The sequence below is a fragment of the Balearica regulorum genome, chromosome 1 (genome assembly GCF_011004875.1).
Source record: "Balearica regulorum gibbericeps isolate bBalReg1 chromosome 1, bBalReg1.pri, whole genome shotgun sequence".
In the NCBI taxonomy this organism is placed as follows: domain Eukaryota; kingdom Metazoa; phylum Chordata; class Aves; order Gruiformes; family Gruidae; genus Balearica; species Balearica regulorum.
This window is the reverse complement of record NC_046184.1, coordinates 123,766,331-123,785,537: the sequence shown is the minus strand read 5'-3', so window position 1 is coordinate 123,785,537 and position 19,207 is coordinate 123,766,331. Positions and strand designations below refer to the sequence as shown.

The window sequence follows — 19,207 nt, the reverse complement described above, 5'->3', positions numbered from 1 at the left end:
GATAAGTAGGCATGATATAGTAATAAGATGATAGAGTATCAACTGCAAATGTGTGCATTCCTTTAGTCTAGAAAATTACGTAAATGTAAACATTAAACCATGATTTGTCCTTGCTTATAGTGTTCTACTGCTGCCCGTAAAGGACTGAGGTTGCAGTTGGACCCACAATATCAACTCAATCCTAATGGCTGTATTGCCAAGAACGCATTTTTTGGGGTGCAGAAGGGCAGCCTCCTGCATAAATAATCTGTAGCATAATTGAAAAAAAGTATAGCATTGTTTTGCTTAGCACCATGAGATTAAATCTGACTCTGAAACAAATGTACATACTGAAGTTCTTGGATCTGATTTTTCTGTTTGGGTTTTTTTTTTTAAATTTTAGTTTTGAGGTTTTTTCCTGTTGTAGCTTGTTCTTTTAATGCAAGGTGAAAGGAAGTCTTGCCCACTTGTTTGCATGTTCATTGTGAATTCAAGAAAAGGGCTGCATAGTAAGTGAAAGTCATAGTTCAAAACATTTAAGCAATTTTAAAAATGGATGTTAGCATTTTCCAGATAGAAGTGACTTACTAAGTTTTCTTTTCTTAGATTACAGTGCATGTATTTATTGGTGCTTCTTCTATTCACTTGACTTCACTCTGCTATTGGAAAGTCTGGTTTGTTTTAGTGTTGTGACAAAAATCCCCATCTCCCAGCATAAAATCCCTCATTATCTAGCTACTTAACAGCACCTTGAATGTAGTTTCTTAATCATTTGGAAATGTTTAAAACAAGAATTGAAATAATAAAATTGCGGGGGCTACAAATTTTATGTCCCACCTCCTTCTGTCATTCAGATATATTGAATATCATTGAGGATACAGTTTCATACCAGTGTAACTCCCACTGGAAGCTGCTGAGAGTGAGGGAATGGTTGTACTGGGTGAGAGGCCCAGTCTTGCTCAGCTCTCTGTCCATGACAGCAGCCTGAAACGTATGCCTACAGAAAAGCAGGGCAGCATGGCCACAGCTTGGTGAAGGGAGTGTGGCTAATTGTTTTAACGTTTGCTGGCTTTGTATGTAAGGTGTTGCTGTCTTTCTTGGTGCTGTATCTTTGGCATGCTCCTCTGTTTACTGTCACATGAGCAAAACGCTTCTTCAGAACAGGAACTGAAATTGACTTTTTTTGTTTGATAGCCAGAACTAAGTGTATGATCTGAAGACCTGACCTCTTGTTACGTTATCTGGGAAAAAGCATCACATGCTTTAAGTAACCAGCGGTACACTGTCTAACCGTTAAATGCATCAAGAGTTATTGGCAAGTGAATGTCTTTTAGAGAAAGACGCTAGTTGCTGCTGTCCAGTTCCCTTTCAGGCCCTGACCTTCATTGATTATTGCCCTGAAGAAAGACAGTCTTTTGAGTCGTGTAAAGGATTTCCTTGGGGTTGGTTTTTTTTTTTTTTGGAAGTCTTTTGGGAAGTTATTCCATGTGGAAGCGAGAAGTTAGTATGCTTTGAATAGGCAGTTTTGTTGCCTTGACGTGCAGGGCCACATATTAGGTTCTCAGCCTTAGCTTTAATACACTTTGGTTCGGATTTCTTGGGCTCCAAGCTTGGCATTTCAATGAGAATTTTATATCGAGACTGAAAAACTTTGATGGAAGGGAGGCAGCTTTAGCCAGAGAAGCCTGAGGAGAGACTTTACTTCTAATCACCTGGAAAGGGAATCTGACAACCGTAAAGCTTAGGCTGCGTGTTACACCTGGAACAGTTAAATGTAGTCAGATTCTGCTTTTCATCAATATGTCTCAAGTCCAGTAACATGAGAAACCAGTATCATTGTCCAAGTTTTCTGTTTGATTTTTTTTTTCCCCCAAAAGATGAAATAATCTATGTGGGTTTGCTGTAACAGAGCCATATTTTTAAAAAATGCTCTTTGTATCATTAAACCGTCTATGTCTAGTTGTTGGGTTTTGGATTTGTTTTGGTTTTGTGGGATTTTTTTAATAGTGATGGGAGAAATACGGAATTTTCTATCCCTGTTCTTGAATTATGCCACATGTATGAGTATTTTAGTTCTCTTAACACAGGGTGTAAATATGGAATTTTCCTTTCTTTGAGGTTGTTGAACTTTGTTTTCCCCAAATCTCATTTGGATTAAAGCTTCAATCTTCAAATGTCCTCAGAACTTTAAGTTTTCAACTAGATGTCTGCATAAGTTCCCCAGTGCTCTAAAATATGAGCGGAAGACAATAGGATCAGGCTGTCACACCTGCAAATCTGTAATAGAGATAATATTCATATTTGTTGCTCAAGGAAGAGGAAACATCACTGCTTAAAACCAGCATTTTCAGCAGCATTCCTCTGCAGTCTCTTCAGCATCAAATGCTGTGTAGCTGGTACTTGAAGATTTGAATGCATTTAGATGACTCCTTTGAGACCCTATTTATGGGATTGACACTTGTGGTCCCTCTGCTTTGCCCTTAACCTGACAATAAGTGGTGATGCTTTCTTTTTGGAAGTTCACTTTCTGTGCTTTTACTGCTTGCTTAAGTTTACGTGAATGGTTATGTGTAGGAACATCCTGTATGAAGTGAAGTCGTGTACCATTAAGTAGATGTAGCTTAGCTACACTTATTCTCAACACTAAGCTTTGAAGTTTAAAAAAAAATAAATCCTGAAAGAACTGAAGTATGTTTCAGGACAGCCCTCTTTATTTTGTCATATGATATTGAGGGCAAATAGAATTGTACATTTGCATGGATGTTCCCAGTATTCTAAAAACTCACCCTGCAAGATGTCTTAGTTTCAGATGTATGATGTGGAAAGATCAACAAAAAATGTTACTTGAAGTAACCTTTTTTTTCAGTGAGAACAGTTTTAGTTCATAGCAATTGTAGTTACTCAAAATCTGTCTTTTACTGTATCATTTAGAAATTTATTGCTTTGAAATTGGAGCCTGATGCAGTTGGCTGAGTCCCATGTACACTCACTTCTTTAGTAGGAGAAGGAATCTAAATTAATTGTCTTTTTAATAGAAACTATTTGAAATAACCTTTTCTCTGATTGCTACTTACCAGGTATTTTTGAAACATTGAAAGTTAGACACTTCTTGCTCTACTGAATAGTAGCTTAATGACAAGTTTTTCAGTAATCATTGAATACATTTCAATTTTAGTGCACGTCAGTTTTAATGAGCAAATTGCTGGGACCACCAGTTTTCTATTCTGATTATATAAATAATTTTTTCTTCCTGAAAGATACAAGGCACAGAGAAGAACGAAAATGATAAATGTGTGTGGGTGTGTATAGATTCTAACTACTGAATTAGGTCAGTGTTACAATTTGGGGGAAGTGTTTCTAGATGAGAAGGCGTTTTGATTGAAATAAAGGAATAGGGTAGAAAGTTAGATTCTTAAGTTGAGATCTCAGTTTTAGACTACAATCATGTCATAACCCTTGTGATGAGTCAGTATTTATTAGGATTTTAAGAAGGCAGTTCCCAGAATCCTACATGAAACAAGTATACCTTTCAACATAAAATTTGTATTGTCGCAGTTAAGCTTGTTTGCAGTACAGCACTTATGATGAAAAAGCACATCTTCCATTGATAGGAACGTAAGTCTAAAAATAATGCTGGAGAAAAAAAATTGTATTTTTTCTTAGCGTAGTTGATTTTTTGAAAGCCCTGTTACATGTTAAATAGACTAGTATCCTGGCATATATCGTTCTCACACTGCAGAGTAGATTTTCTGGCAGATATCCTCACTTGTATATAACCAGAAAACTTTAATCAAAGGGAAAAATAGGTCTGTGTTCCTAGGTAGGGCTTAGGTAATGCACGTGAATAATCAATTGTATTTTGAGGTCTGCTGCTGTCATCTGTCACCTTGTATTTGCTTTTTATTTCCTCCTGAGATTCCATATCATGAAAGGCTCTCTATATTGGGGTATTTCAGTTATTTTTGAGGAGGTAACTTTGAGAAACTCAGATGAAAGGTGTTCTAGAAGTCAACTGTATTAGAAAATTCTGTATATTCCTTGATCATTATATGCTAAAATGCCATCCTTTGTATTTGCTGTTACATGTTATCCTGTAACACAGTAGTAACAAATACCTTTGCTTCTTATCTAGCGCTTACCCAGGAACCTGATGGTTTTTTCCTGGCTTTTGAAAAGGTGCTTGATTTCTTTTCTTCCACAAACAAAATTAATCTATTCCACCACGCAGGCATGAGGTTGCTGGCTGCGGAAGCTGAGGTGGGGCTCAGATGTGCAGCTATACTGAGTGCTTGAGCCTGGAAGCAGAGGCCCCTCTCGGAGGGCAGTGCCGTGGCTGTGTCCGGTGTCCTCTGTGCGGTCTGCTGGTGCTCTGTTGGAATCCTACTTGCAGCCGGTGGTGTCTTCTAAATGGGGAGTGTGCGGGGTCGAAAAAACTGTAGTTGTCTCTTCCTGGTGTTACTAGAATGAGAAGGAGTCAGGTGAAACAAAAGCTGACTTTCACCTATAATTTAGTGGTGGATCAGGGTTACATAAGGAGATGGAAAAAGCATGGCAAATTGGAATTTGCTCAGTTCATAATCAAAAGCAAATGTTGGGGGGGATTCATTTGACTCAGTCTTTGGAGTGTGGTACATCGCTTGATTAACAATGGAGTGGTTAGTTTGTCATTTAATAGGCGTCTGTCTCCATCTTGACACTGTATCAAAACATCCATTCAAAGCTTTGGGTAAAGATGATACTTTTTTTTTTAACATGACTTAGTATGCTGAATCCAAAAGCAAATACAATAGAAATGAGACGTATATAAAAGTAAATATAGAATCTCTGTTAGAATTCAGCTGGGTACAGGCAGTTTGAATTGTTTCTGTTGGGCTGCCTGCATACTCAAAATCGAGGTGTCGCTGCATCAGTTTACCTTTGTTTATAAATAATCTAATTATAAATAAGTGTAAAGGCTATTCTTGAGCTGAACCAAACTGTGCCTTGGTGAGTTTTAACTCTAAAAAATGGAAATTGAGTAGTCTGAATTAAAAAAGTGACGGGAATTTGAAATTTCATGGTTAATCAGTTCTAGAGGGATTAAAGCAGTAGTGTGTTCTCTGTGGGCATGCAGTTTGATGTTTTCTCGAAAACTTAAATGGTTAAATCAGCAGCTGAACACAGGACTGGTAAAATACTCTCTTCTAATACTGTTTAAAATGCATAAATTGGATGATGATTTATGCTTACAAAAATATGTTTGTGTACTCTCTGTAATTGGAAGGGAAATACCTGAACAAGGATAGCCTTGCAATTTAGAATATGCAGATACTCCAAGAAGCAATCAGACCATTTATTGGAGATGGAGTGTTTTTAGTTAGCTGCAACATAATTTGAAGTTACTTTTGTATCTCTGAGGACATCACACAAATGATGGGGGGAGAAGTAATGAACTCACTTAAGAAGATGGCCAAGCCAAGTGAACTTCTCTGGAGGCCCTGGAATACAATTTTCTGGGAATGTAATTTAAGTAATATACATAGAGTATCACAATTAGAGTCTTAAGCAGACAGTCACTAAATAAGAAAGAAGAAGAAGAAATGTTAGTCCTTTATGTAAATATTCTGTATTTACTAGTGTCTACAAAATTCTGTATAGTTTTGTTACACAGATTCTTGCTCTGTGAATTTACAAGATTTTGAGTAAGTTGGTTGTTTAAATAGTAATTTTCTTGTATCTCCTAGTTAAATTATGTCACTCTTCTTGAGCAGAAAGGGATTTAAAAGAATGCTCTGCCAAGACCCTTCCAACTAAGCACAGAGGCAAAATCTGAGGGTAAATCCACGCTAGAGTAAGCCAGTCTTACAGGAGAGCTGCAGTTTTGTCCTGGCTCCCTCGCTGGCATTAGGATGAATACTCTTTGGCCTTGCAGTATACCAGTTCAGGTAGCTCAAGAAGCTGAAAAATAATTACCGTCTTTCTAAGATTGGGGGATTTTTTTTGTCGTTCTTTCCTTTAGTACTCTGAACTGGCTCACTTCATGATAGTTCAGCCAAAAGCATTAGAATAAGAAAGACTGAAGCAGCTTGCACTTGATGAAAGTTACTATGGAACCACAGCTGCCAGCAGTCACATCTTTCTGCACTTTAAGCCAACCTAAACCAGGATTGCAGCTGAAAGGAGCTGTTTCACCCTTTTCCTGCTACTTTGCTACCTCACTTCTTGTGCCAGCACAAGTTTTTGTGAGACCATGTTATGAACCAGACCTGTTAAGGAAGAATGGTGGTGATTAAGGAAGGTTTGTTGTGGTGGTGGAGTTGGTATAGAGCTGTTGAAAAGTACAGCATAAGTTGGAAGAAGTTTGATTTCATTGGTTTATGCAAGTACCTAGAAGCCTCAATCTGGTAGTGCAGGGCAACCGACTGCATTGAACTGCAGTAGACTACCGTGTGTGTGTATATATATGTGTGTGTGTCTATGTATATGGCAGGAAACTTGGTCTTGCTAATACTTTCTACCTAGCAATCTTTCTAAACATCAATAGAAAACAATTAAATACTCAGAGGGGAGCATTTAAAAAAGAGCACCAATTAAAGTTAGTTTTAAAAATTGCATTTTAAAAAATCAGTTTCTTCCTAAAGAAAATTTGAGTTGGTAATGCCTTTGTTCTGGACTTAGTGGGCTTACTAAGCCCTATGAATATGAATTCTGAAGGGTGGGGATGGATTACAATTGACCGTATTCAAAGAATACGGTTTTGTTCAAAAGTGAACATTATTTCAGTGGCAATATTAGAAATCTCTAAATTTTTTGGTGCTGTTAATATTGGAGACTAGGCAGGGGAGGAATTGCATATTCGGTCAAATTTTATATTGTATATATAACTGGGCTTGCAAATTTGCACAATTTAGGAAAGGCTTTTAAAGTGTCTTGGAGAAAGGTGATGGCATTGAAAATTAATTTGAGATGAGACATCATGATAAACCAGTTACAAATATGCATAGTGTTACAGCAGAAATTTCACTCTAATTTGTTAACTCAAAGCTTTTGCTGATCGAATCAGGTACTTAGCACTGCGAAATGAATCTTGCCGAAAGCTCATACAGTTCCTTCTGCCACCCTCCTTGGCTTTTGAACTTTCCGAGTTTTGTTGTTGGTTTATGTAGTGCTTGGAAGTCTGAATTGCTCTGGAAAATTATGTTTTGTCGTCTGTGGTTATACCGTGCCCTGTGGTACAGAGTGGAGTTGCTATTATAACTTAATGCAACTTTTATTTCTGTATTTAAATGAATCACAGTGAAGTAGAAATACTTAGTGGTTACTGAACTGTTGGTGTGTCATGATTACAAGATCACCAAATAAATCTGATGTCACAATTTTCTTCATAGAATCCACTAAAATCCTTGGTGGGGATGTGATGGGCTTTGTAGTGGGCCTGAAACGCCAGTGGACCCAGGCTTTCATAGGCACATGCTGAAAGAAGGGAATGCAGGTCAAATCCTCTGGGTAAATACTCATGTGCTAATAGAAGAAGTTTGGCTGCAGGGTCTCTATTAGTCTTAGCTGAGGTAGAAGCAATCTCTAGCCCCTCTCAGACATCTGCAGTTGGACAGTGTCAGGAGAAGAGTGGTGAAAAAGATGACAAACTTGGCTGTTTGTGCTCTTAACCAGGTTTTTGTAGTGTTCTTTTCCAGATATGAATTACTTTTATATGCATGTGTCAATATAGCTTACTGTCTGTTTTTTTTTCTTTCAGGTTATGCAATGGTCTCTGCAAGATGGCATGTTCTTGAGTTGGAGCTTTTTAAGGCAAGCATATGCTGGTACTTCAACTTTACTAAGTGGACTATAATTTCTTCTCTTACAACAACTACATAAGCAGACAAAATTGCAAAGATCTGCCCTGTGTCGAGTATGACAGCCACGACTCGTGGCTCTCCGGTAGGAGGGAATGATAGCCAGGGCCAGGCTCCTGATGGACAGTCCCAGCCTCCCCTCCAGCAGAATCAGGTATGATATTAACAATGAAGTTATCTAAAAATAAGGGGGTTATTCAGAAACACTATTTCTAAATAACTTACTTGTGTTTTTATACCTAGAGATGTCTAGTTGAGTTAGGTATATTTTTGTGTGTGTCTGGAAATACAAAAAGATTTGGAGGGATAAAGGCCATGCTATTGGCAAAGTAGATACTGTTGGGGAGCACTGCACTGCAAAAGATGCACCTTTTTCAGGCAGTGGTATAGTTCTTTCAAGCATATTTCTTTTGGGTAAGAAACCTTCTTGGAATAATATCAGAAGTTTCCTCAGAACCACATTGTAGACTTATCTGCCGCAGAATGGTAAAACTACTCTGTGAGTTCAATGTATGCTCGGTTCTGCAAAAGCACTTTTTGGATAAAACAGCTTACAAGTGGGTATCAGCTCTTTAAGACCAGCTTCATCTAGGTCTCTGTTCATTGTACTAGACTTCCTGAACAACTCAGCATGTTTCTGTTGAACAGGTTATCCTGCTTTCTAAAGACAAGCAAAAATTTTCAAATACTACATCATAATGTGATGATTCTTTTTTTGTTGGGGGAAAAAATAGTAGAAAAGGTGCTTTTAAACAATGCAGCCAAACCCATTTAAAAGAAAAGCCACACTTTGTCATTTAATTCGAATGAAGATATTTGTTTAATACTGTAAGGTTTAATGGTTGTTACTTCCTGAGAATGAATTGTTCTTTGTAACATGTATGGTGGGCTGATCTTGGCTGCTAGGTAAGTCCCCACCCTGTCGCTCACTCCCTCTGCCTCATGGGATGGGGGAGAGAATCAGAAGGGAAAAGTGAGAAATTGCATGGGTTGAGATACATGCAGTTTAATAAGTGAAGGGGTAGGGGGAAGCAAGTGATGCAAATGCAGTCACTCATCACCAGCTGATGGGTGCCCAGCTAGTCCCCAGGCAACAGCTACCTTGGTAAAAAGCATGTGGCCCCCCCAACCGTGTTTTATTGCTGAGCGTGATACTGTATGCTCTGAAGTCTCTCTTTGGTCAGTCCAGGTTTGCTGTCTCTGTTGTGTCCTCTCCCAGCCGCTTGCCCACCTCCAGCCTGCTTACTGCTGGGGAGGCAAAGTGAGAAACGCAAGGCTTTGAATCTGTGGAAGCACTATTTGGCAACAGCCAAAACACTGGTGTGTTATCAGTACTGTTTTGGTCACAAATCCAAAACTCAGCACCGTGCAGGGTGCTGTGAAGAAAATTAACAGACGCAGTACAACATGTGAAAAATGTTTTTGAGGTTTTGGTCCTCCCTTGTATGCCTAAATCTTGTTGTTCTGATTTGAGTCTTTATTATTGTCAATTCGTACTATTTCTATATACCCATAAGCATGCATCTTCAAAATGCATTTTATTTTGCATGGCCCATCAAAATGGGCTTAACTAATCATCATCTTGGAGGTTGGTTAGTAGCCAGCTGTAGTAGTGTGTTACTAATTTTTAGCAAAATTTTTTAGCAAATGTTTTTCATGATCATTTTCTTCTGTGCTGTTGCTGACGTTTGTCTTTCTACCTAAAATAGTTGTCTTTTCTGCAGAAGATTTGTAAAAAACTGGAGCATCCCTATAGTTTCTATTTCCTCCTTATAGATAGGTGGTCCGCTGAAAGTAGTAGTCTGTTACAAAAAAACCCTCACTTTCCTCACTGGAAAAGTAGCTTACTTTTTAAACTGTTGGGATAGAAAGCATATAGCACATTTTATGCTCTAGTTTTTGTTAGTAAATCTGAAAGCAAACATTTTTATTATATTTTTATGATGTCATGTACTTAGTTCAAGTGATTCTTTGAAGGAAAAATGCCAAAATAAGTAAGTGGCATGTAAGTGCAGGCAGTATTTAAAGTATTTTCCGTACCAATTTTAGACTTCTTCACCTGATTCTTCCAATGAGAACTCCCCAGCTACCCCGCCTGATGAGCAGGGCCAAGGAGATGCTCCACCCCAGCTTGAAGATGAGGAGCCTGCATTTCCACACACAGACCTGGCAAAGTTGGATGACATGATCAACAGGTATTTTCAAGCGTTTTTCACATGGTGTAGATTATTTGTGCAAATATCTTGATAGTGGTATTGGAATTCTTGCATCTTTGTTTCACTGGATTTCTTGAAATGCTTCTTTTTATTGGATTAGAGTTGTAAAAAGAAGGACGCTCAGATTGGAGATTTGTTTTTATTTTAATTGAGTGCTCATCAAGACCTTTAAAAATGTATATTCTTACCCTATATTGAAAGCATTACAAAGGGGCAAGGATTCTGGATTTTTAAGAAGCACAATTGAAATACAGGGGGGCTTTGTTTTGTTTTTAAATATAGGCCTCGATGGGTTGTTCCTGTATTGCCGAAAGGGGAATTGGAAGTTCTTCTAGAAGCTGCTATTGACCTAAGTAAAAAAGGTAAGCTGAAAAGACAACTAATGATTATTGAGCCAATGTGTAAAGTTTTTTCTTGTTCTTTTGAATCCCTGGTGGAGACTTAAAAATTCTTAATTATTTTTCTTACGACCCTGGTCCTCAAGATTGTGTCAGAGTGGTATGCAGAACCTTCATAGATCAGAAATTTTAGAAAGCCATCAATGTAATTAGAAATTAGGTGCCTTAGCATGAGTAGGGAAGTTGAGTAAGCTCACAGCAATAAAAATCTTGTCATTCCTGTCTTACCTGTTTTCTGTATTCACTTTGATATCAGACCTAGTGGGTTTGGTCTTTATAACAGATACAAAAACTCAAAGAATTCAAGTTTTTTTTAAAAAATAAGTCACTAATCTAGCTTTCCAAATGTCTTGCAATAAATTTTTGTTCAAATTTGGCACATACATACTTTGGAGAGTATTAGAAAAAAGTTAGAATTTTAAACAGCATGATTTAGACTAATAATTCTACCATATTGCTTGCTGTGTCTGACTGGTTGGAAGTAGGAGGATTCCGTATCAGGACTGTGTATGTGTTTGCTAAATTGTACTAGTCAGATTGACAAGTTTGTCATGTGTTTTTTCTAGGAGATCTACACTTACTGGCTAGTTGTGTTTTAATTATGATGTACAAAGTGCCTGTTCCTTACTTTTGCATAGCTGGACCAGGACAACTTCATTTCCATGTTAATAAAGGTTATTTTTAGGTAGCTTTAAGAATAAAAAGCTGATTGTTGTCATGATATTCTGGGTTATCTTAATTGTTTTCTGTAAGTCTTTTTTGTTTTGGAGTACTCTCTGGAGAAACAAAAGTTAGGCACCCTTGTGATCCAAACTGGGATAATGACGTGTTGTTGCCAACTCTGATTTATCAGGTGTAGTTGTACTTGGAATTGGCTTCTTTGCATGTAGCTGGGTCTGGCAGGAATCCTAAGGTGAGTGTAGAATTTTCAAGTGATTGCATCTGTTCAGGAGCAAAAGAAATGCCAACTTAGAGAAAGAAAATGCAGCCATCTATGTGCTTGGGCTGTTGAAGCAGTGCAGTAAAAAGAAATTCTCTGCTTGTGATTTGTGAGATGTATGTACTGCCAGCTGTTAAGTCATCTTTAAAAAAAAAAAAACAGAACCAAAAAAAACTGTCAATGCAATGAAGTAATAAGAGCAGAATGAGATTTTTGGCTACTCTTCACATCAACGTACCTCTCCAGAGCATCAGACTTAGTTCAAACTTCCCAGACAAAAAGTCTTCTCTTTTTTTCTCTTGAAGTCGTGAAAGACACTGGAAATCTATTCATATGCTTTATACGCTCTGATTTTTCTGAAGTTGTTGATGTCCAATTCTGAAAAGGGCTTCTGCATTGCTATTTAATTATTCTTCCTCTTGCCTTCTAGATGAATTCCTATGTGTGTACGTACACAAGGATTGTTGGCTAAGGAGAAAACAAGGAAAGCTGTTGGAAATAGTTTAACTGTGTTATCTTTACAGTTACATCCTAGATTTTTTTTTTCATTGGTACTTGAAGCTACATGATGGCTACGATGGTTCTTATTTAAATAACTTTCAGTGGTCAAGGAATATGATAGGGTGCTCACTTGGGGTAACTGACACTGGGGAGCTCAAACTTGGCGGACACTGTTTCAGAGCTGTGTATATATATAGAAGTAATATAAATTATTCTGTTGTGTACATTTTTTTAATAGATGGAAAATGTGTTCCGTTATATCAGTAGAATCTAAAATTGGACAGCTTATTACAAGTCTGTGGGCATTTTTCTTAATCTGAGGAGTTCTGTTTCAAAAGGGAAGAACTGAAAGGACAAATTGAAAAATAACCAGCTGTTGAATTACATAGATTTTATATTGCAGTCTGTAACCCATTTAGATTGTGAAGCAACAAAACCTAAAAAGACCCCGCAATTTTTAAATTTTTTTTATCAAGCACCATTTTCTAGTGGGTAGAGTTCTTAAGTAGCTTTTGTTCCTAAGATTGCCAGTGGCCATCGGCATTGGCATTCTGGAGTGACTCTGGGATAACTGTTGTCTTTGTGAAAAACAACAGTAGTATTTTCATCTTCTCTAAATCTTTTCAGGAACTAAAATTGAAAGGGAAATAGCTGAACTATTGTATTAAATGTACTCATAACAATTAAATGTCATCATTACCACCTTCAAGTGCAAGGAGCAAATTTGATGGAGTAATATGAATCCTGTCTAGACTCTGACTTGCATTATTCCTGGTAGATGCATTTATTTACAGAAGATTATCTTTCTATGTGTAAGCATCAATATATTATTCTTTATTAAGCACGTCATGAGACTATCAAATGATAGTCTGGAGTTACTTGCTTATAGAAGAAAACCTATTTGAAAAATAGTGTTTATAGTGAGACTGATGTTTATCTTCACAATAATTCTGGAATACTTATGAAGTGTTTTGAGCAATGAGATTTGCTCCAGAAATAAATGTCATAGTGAGTTAGATGCTCTAAATTTAGAAGAAAACAAAACAAAAAAACCCCACAACAAACTAAAATGGTTTGGTTTAGGGTTTTGGTTGGTTTGTTTGTTGTTTTTTTAAATAGGCTAGAATATTCTCTGTTCTTTCTTTCAAAATTCCCTGAACAACTCTGCACTGCTCCGCCTTTGTTGTGGATTTTATTGCTCCTAATGCTTACATTCAGTTTTTAGCATGCTGCCAAAACTTTCCAATGTGACACACACAAGCAAGGTGCAAGGCATTTCAGAATTTGCAGCTTACTTAAACTGAAATGAGATTTCACTGCACGACTTAAACCTTGATATCAAATCTTTATTTTTGATGAATTACAAAGGCTTACAGCATAGGAAAGTGTAGAGAGGCAGGCCCTAGATCCTTAAAAAAAAAAAAAAAAAAGGCGGGGGGGTGTATGTCTGCATGAGCACATGTGCCTCCAAAATCTGGGCAGTGCAGTAATGGGAGTTGTTTCCAGCATCCTCTCTGAAGACCATCTCTCTCTGGGTGATCCGCCTGTATTTCTGTGGGACCTCTCTTGAGTTCCTTTCTGAAGCTGTATCTTCTGCATTTTCTTGAAATAGTTATTTTTAGCCATCAAACTAAAGCAAGGACATCAGATTTGTGTTGTCATGTTCCAGAGTTTCTTAGCCAGGTATTTGGGCGAGAACCAATTCAGTGAAATGAACTACAGGAGGGCCAGTGTAGTGTCATGGTGTAGAAGGACTCTCATACTCCTGATGATTAAGAGTTATTGAAAGTCTGTCAGAATCTGTGTGTGCCATGTGTAGCCACTGTCCCCTTGGGCAAGTGTGGATTTCCCTAGGGCTTATTAGCTCCAGGTCACTGTCAGTTCTGCAGGGTCTAAGCCAGCTCTTGCCCAGCTGCTGGAAGATTTCTGTGCTGTGCTTCTGGAGGCTCCAGGTCTGGGAGAGGCTTCACTGGCACAGTGCCACACTCCACAGTGCGTGAAGCCAGCTCAGCTCTGGGGTTGCAGCTACAAAGTTGTGTGATCCAAAGTCCTGGAGAAGAGGAGCTGGGTGACTTTGCTCAGGGCCTTGGTGCTCCACCCCTGTACTGCTGAATACCCCTCAGATACGTTGGAGTTGTTCATCTACAGTTGAATCTGAACTAACAAGTTTTTTGGACCTAGAGTGTTTCTGCTCTTGTGGCAGGGTTGATACATTCTGTGTGGTTTATCTCGGACATTGACCACTTATAAACATAGGTACAGAAATAAAACGGCCCTCTGTTCTTCCTCCAGTCCCTTAGTTGCAGGTCCCATATACTGTATGTTACACATCACCTTTTCCTTTCATATTGACTTTTTTCTCACTGCATAATCCATTTCTTCAACTTTTCTCTAAATACTTAGCTCAGGGCTGCATGCACTTATCTCTTGTATTCTTCCTTATCCTTCTCTGCCCTCAGAATTTGGAAAACGGGGAGAAAAATGGCTGCTTGCAGTCTTACTTAAAAGTTAGTGATACTGAATCTGATTCAAGCAGTAGGTACCAGGTGTCTAGTGTAATTGCTGTGTCTCTTCTCACTGTCTTTGGATTACTCTTGCTTCCTCTCCCAACCTAATGTCCTCTAGGACTCCTGTACCTCGCTTTTGATGATACTCTGGTCCTTGTAGATGTTGTGGGAGAAGGTAAAAAGTGATTGTAGATCTGCGAGTCATACAAGTATCTTCTGAGGTTCTACATCTTCTCACTCTTTCCAAGTTCAATGAAGTGCAGAAAGGACAATTTATTTTGAAAGATACTGTGTTTTGGTATTCCTGAACTTGGTTTGAAATGTCTCGCTGACTGAAGTTGGCCAACCATTATGGGGAGAGATGGTCCAAGAAGTACTTGAATGTTTGAGAGGTTTCAGTGCAGTATACTGGTACCCTAAGGACCATTAAAATCACTTGAGTGCCTGCTTTTAAGTTTGTATTCAAGAATAAAGTTCACAGTTACATTTGGGTTCAGAAAGGAACATTTCCCCTAGGTCAAGTTGACAGCATTGGATGCCCTCCCTGTCCTCTGTTTTGTATAGGGTGAAGTTGTCATCTTTACTCCTTGAGGAATTAATTTATCAAAGTCCTTTACTGCAAATGCCTAAGTGTTAGGCAGTGCCCATCTCTCTTCTCTTGTCGTGTTGTCACTGCTGTGGCTTGTGGCCTTTTTGTTATTGGTCTTGGCACTTACTATATAGTGTAGGGTTGTCAGCTATCCAGACTGCAAGCTACATAGGAAGATATTCACAGACTGGTAAGGGTCGGAAGGGACCTCTAGAGATCATCTAGTCCAGCCTCCCTGCTAGAGCAGGATCACTTAGAGCAGGTTGCACAGGATCGCGTCCAGGTGGGTTTTTCAATATGTCCGGAGAAGGAGACTCCACAACCTCTCTAGGCAGTGGCGTTTTTTTTATACTTGGCCACGTAATGTATGTGTATCATGTACCTCTGGTAGTGATTAAAAAGAGGGAACACTGGAGTAGTTTTCAAGGAGGTGACAGGAGCTCTCCAAAGATTCTTGCTTTACTTGAGTTGCTTGAGAGCTGCATGCACCATAAGAGCATAAGCTAGCAAGCCCTGTTACAGGAGTTTGGAAAGCCTTTGTGGTATGCATCAAGAAGCAGGGCAGATGTTCTGTGACCACTTTTTAAAGCAATCTCTGTTGTGTCATTGTTTGTGACTATGAGGAACTTAAATCAATCCTTCCCAAACCAGTGGAAGTTATTGTTGGGATGTCTCATTAAGGAGATTGCAGGGAGGGGTGTGTGGTGGTGGTGGTAATTTTTGTGAATGTGGACGCTGTAGGCTTGTTGAATGCTAAGATTCCCTGATTGAAGATTAAACTTGTTTTGTAAAGAAACTATGCAGGCAGTTCAGAGTTTTCTTTTTGTAACGTATCCAATGGCTTTCATTGTTTCCAGTGTGTACTGGTACATGTTCAATATATTTTTCTGTTGACTTTTAGCCCTAGTCGGATTTTCTAACTGAACTTTTGAAGGGGAAATACAGATTCCTTGAAGTACTGGTTTATAAATAACTCCAGAGTTTTAAAATAGCTGAAAGAAAAGTATGGAGCACTGTTCTTTAAACTTAAACTTGACATATGGTGGCTGCAAAGGTTCACGGCAGTGTTGGGGTCTAGGTAGGTAGGGTCCTGGCGGCGGAATTACAAGAAACTGTACTTCAAGTGAGGGTGAGAGACAGAAGGATTTATGTATATTTCTGCAAGTTAATTGTGTCTGAGAAGCTGAGCAGGTCTCACCCTTTCTCCTCTTCACTCACTGAGTTTTACTGGTAGCACCTGAATAAGAACAGAACATCAATGCATGTATACCAGAAAAACAGAAGATAAAGATTGTACTTACTGTTATTTTTGCTACTGTATCTTTGAGTGTTACAGGTGTATGAAAACCCTATCATGTGTTTTTTTAAAATAATTGAAAAATGCACTTTTTGAGGTAGCTTTACTAGAACATTAATATGTCAGGTTTTTGTGCATTCAAGCTTATGTAAGTTTGTCTTCATCCAAGGCTTCTCTTTTTAAAATAATTCTGAAACTTTGAACACCAAAACTTTGAAGTCCAAATAACTAATTTCAATATTTAGAAGTTCACTTAACTAACGAAATTGCATAATTAATAGTTTCTTTTTTTTTTCTCTTTTCTGTTTTAAAATAGGCCTTGATGTCAAAAGCGAAGCATGCCAGCGATTTTTTCGAGATGGGTTGACAATATCTTTCACAAAAATCCTTACAGATGAGGCAGTGAGTGGCTGGAAGTTTGAGATTCATGTGAGTTTTTAAAGTTGTGTTTCTGAAAAGCATAGTAATTTAAATGAGGAAAGAGATTATCTTTTTGTGACTGTGAGGAGAGTGAGGAGACTGCAGAGACTGAATCTCACTGAAACTCATCTTGACAGAGAACTGGGAGAATTCTTGTATATATGGCTCTTGGTGGAGGGGAAAAAAGTCATCCTTCTATCATTGTTTCATCTTCTTACCTCTAGTGTTTTTGGAAGGAAATGAAACACAAGAGATGATATGGGGAGGAACTGAAATTTTTGTGTTCAGTAGTGCAGCTTTTGTTAGGCAGGCTGTCTTTGGCCAGGTGTCTAGAGACCTGCCTATTTTTATGTGCATGCTAGGACATGAAAATTTGCTTTTTTTTGGTAAAAGCTTTTAGCAACCTGCTAACTTCTGAATGTTTGTAGCAGCTGTTTGAATATAGAAACTACCTGTTGGACAGCTAGTCGCATGCCAAATTGGAAACTGTGAAGATCTTCATAAGCAGATTAAAATCTGTGCGAGAAATGGGTGAAGGAAGGAAAATGTAATAGTTCAGTGATGATTCATGAATGTCTCAAAAAACTAAAAATATTTGTGTGTTTTTCCTAATTTGATTTTTAGCTGAAAAAAGATAGTTTAAAGTTTGTTTAAAGCCTTTATTGGAGGAAGTATGAATTAAAATACAATGTTGTAAAACTTCTATGCAACTCTGCAGGCTAGGTACAATTTATTCAGAGCTTACAGTTCATATTCATTGTATAGTCTCCTGCCATAATCTTGGTTGTTGATTTTTTTTTTTCTTAATAGAGATGTATTATTAACAACACTCATCGACTAGTGGAACTCTGTGTGGCCAAGCTGTCCCAAGATTGGTTTCCCCTTCTTGAACTTCTTGCCATGGCCTTAAATCCTCACTGCAAATTCCATCTATACAATGGTACTCGTCCCTCAGAAACAGTTCCTGCAGGAGTCCAGCTTGCTGAAGATGAACTTTATGCCCGTCCTCCTGACCCACGATCACCAAAGGTATGAGAGCATTTTCAGACCTGTATTTTTAATTTTATGCAGTGTTAACCTAATTACACAATAGCCATAAAGAAGTGTTTTTAGAGGGGAAAAAAAGCCCACCTTCATTCTATAAAATGAATTCTAGATACTGCTAAGATGTTCTGCCGCTTTTGACTTGTACATTAAATCATAAGTTAAATTTCCCCTTCTAGCTCTTTCAGTCTTTGATCCACAATCAAACTGTGTCATGTGTTTCTGTGGTTAGCTGGCACAACTCTATTGGAATGCTGTTTGTACTGTGTTAATTGGCTTGCCTGTTATTTGCCAATTGATGGATTTACCTTCTCACTCAAGTTGATTTTGTAGGTGACATACTTTGAGGAAGAGATAATGTGATAAAGTAAGAATTTTCTCTCCCTTTTCTTACAGTCCTCAATGGTGGGAGAAATGTTTTTAATTGGACGTGGGATGCTAGTGTCAGTGTGGTTTTGGGGGGTTTGGTGAGGCGTTTTTTTGTTGGGGTTTTTTTGGTGGTGTTTTGGTTTTGTTTGCTTTGTTTGGTTGGTTGGTTTGGTTTATTTTGAACTGCCAGTGCAGATTAGTAATCTGTTCTGGTTCTTGGGTCTGATTTTTTTTTTTCAGGATTGTGCTCCAAATGGCATCAATACAACTTTAGGAGCTAACCAAATTATATTTTTGTTGCTTCCCCCCCACCCCCCACCCTTTTTTTTTTACCTGCTAGCTGTCGATACGTAAGAACCAAAGATAAATAACTTTGTGTCCTTGGACTTCCTTGCATTGCTAACCCATGTTTAGAAGAATGTTATTTTGCATGCTTACGGCTTTTATATGCAGCATTATCACATCCAGGACCAGAAGAAAATACCAGAGTCATTGTGCTTTCTGTAGTAACTTCGCAGCCAAAGATGAACCTGAATTAGTGATTTTTATTCCTATATATTTGATAAAATTCTTTGAATAACTAATTACAACATCTGGGTTTTTTATATGATAATGGGAAAGATTGTGTTGCCTATTTCTAAGCATTTCCTTAAAACTGAATATTTAAACTATATAGGCAAGTTCACTGTCAATTCTATTACCTTCCAATGCTTTATTGTTTGTTTAAGGACTTTTTTTAAAGCAAGTTTTGTTACTAACAGGTACTTGAAAGAGTTTCTAGCTGGTAGTTTGTAAATGTCAGAAAATAACTGTTTATTATATTGCAGGGTTGGCTAGTAGATCTTATCAACAAGTTTGGCACATTAAATGGATTTCAGATCTTGCATGATCGCTTCATGAGTGGATCAGCATTGAATGTTCAGATAATTGCAGCTCTCATCAAGTAAGTTTTTTAAAGTTAATAATTTACATGTTTTGAAAAGTTGAACTAAGTGAAATTTCATGTTAGGGCAAAGCTTAGTCTTTTCTTGAAGCCCTTCTCACTCCATCTCTTAATTACTTGTGTTTACCTTCAATATTTCATGTGCTTGTAAATACACTTGAGTTTCTTG

At 38.0% G+C, this 19,207-nt stretch overlaps 1 protein-coding gene across 3 annotated transcripts in view; it reads left to right on the top strand.

The window, feature by feature from the left end:
* The window catches only part of USP9X (ubiquitin specific peptidase 9 X-linked), a 113,246-nt gene that overhangs the window by 19,066 nt on the left and 74,973 nt on the right, over window positions 1–19,207 (top strand). For 2 of the 3 annotated variants that reach the window (XM_075774106.1, XM_075774088.1), the window contains exons 2-7: window positions 7,715–7,968; window positions 9,864–10,009; window positions 10,313–10,392; window positions 16,579–16,691; window positions 17,493–17,711; window positions 18,923–19,038. In XM_075774106.1, the coding sequence (XP_075630221.1) occupies window positions 7,873–7,968; window positions 9,864–10,009; window positions 10,313–10,392; window positions 16,579–16,691; window positions 17,493–17,711; window positions 18,923–19,038 (770 nt within the window). In that variant the 5' untranslated portion in view covers window positions 7,715–7,872. Of the gene's footprint in view, window positions 1–7,346; window positions 7,465–7,714; window positions 7,969–9,863; window positions 10,010–10,312; window positions 10,393–16,578; window positions 16,692–17,492; window positions 17,712–18,922; window positions 19,039–19,207 lie in introns of all 3 variants that reach the window. The other variant, XM_075774097.1, reaches the window with a different exon arrangement.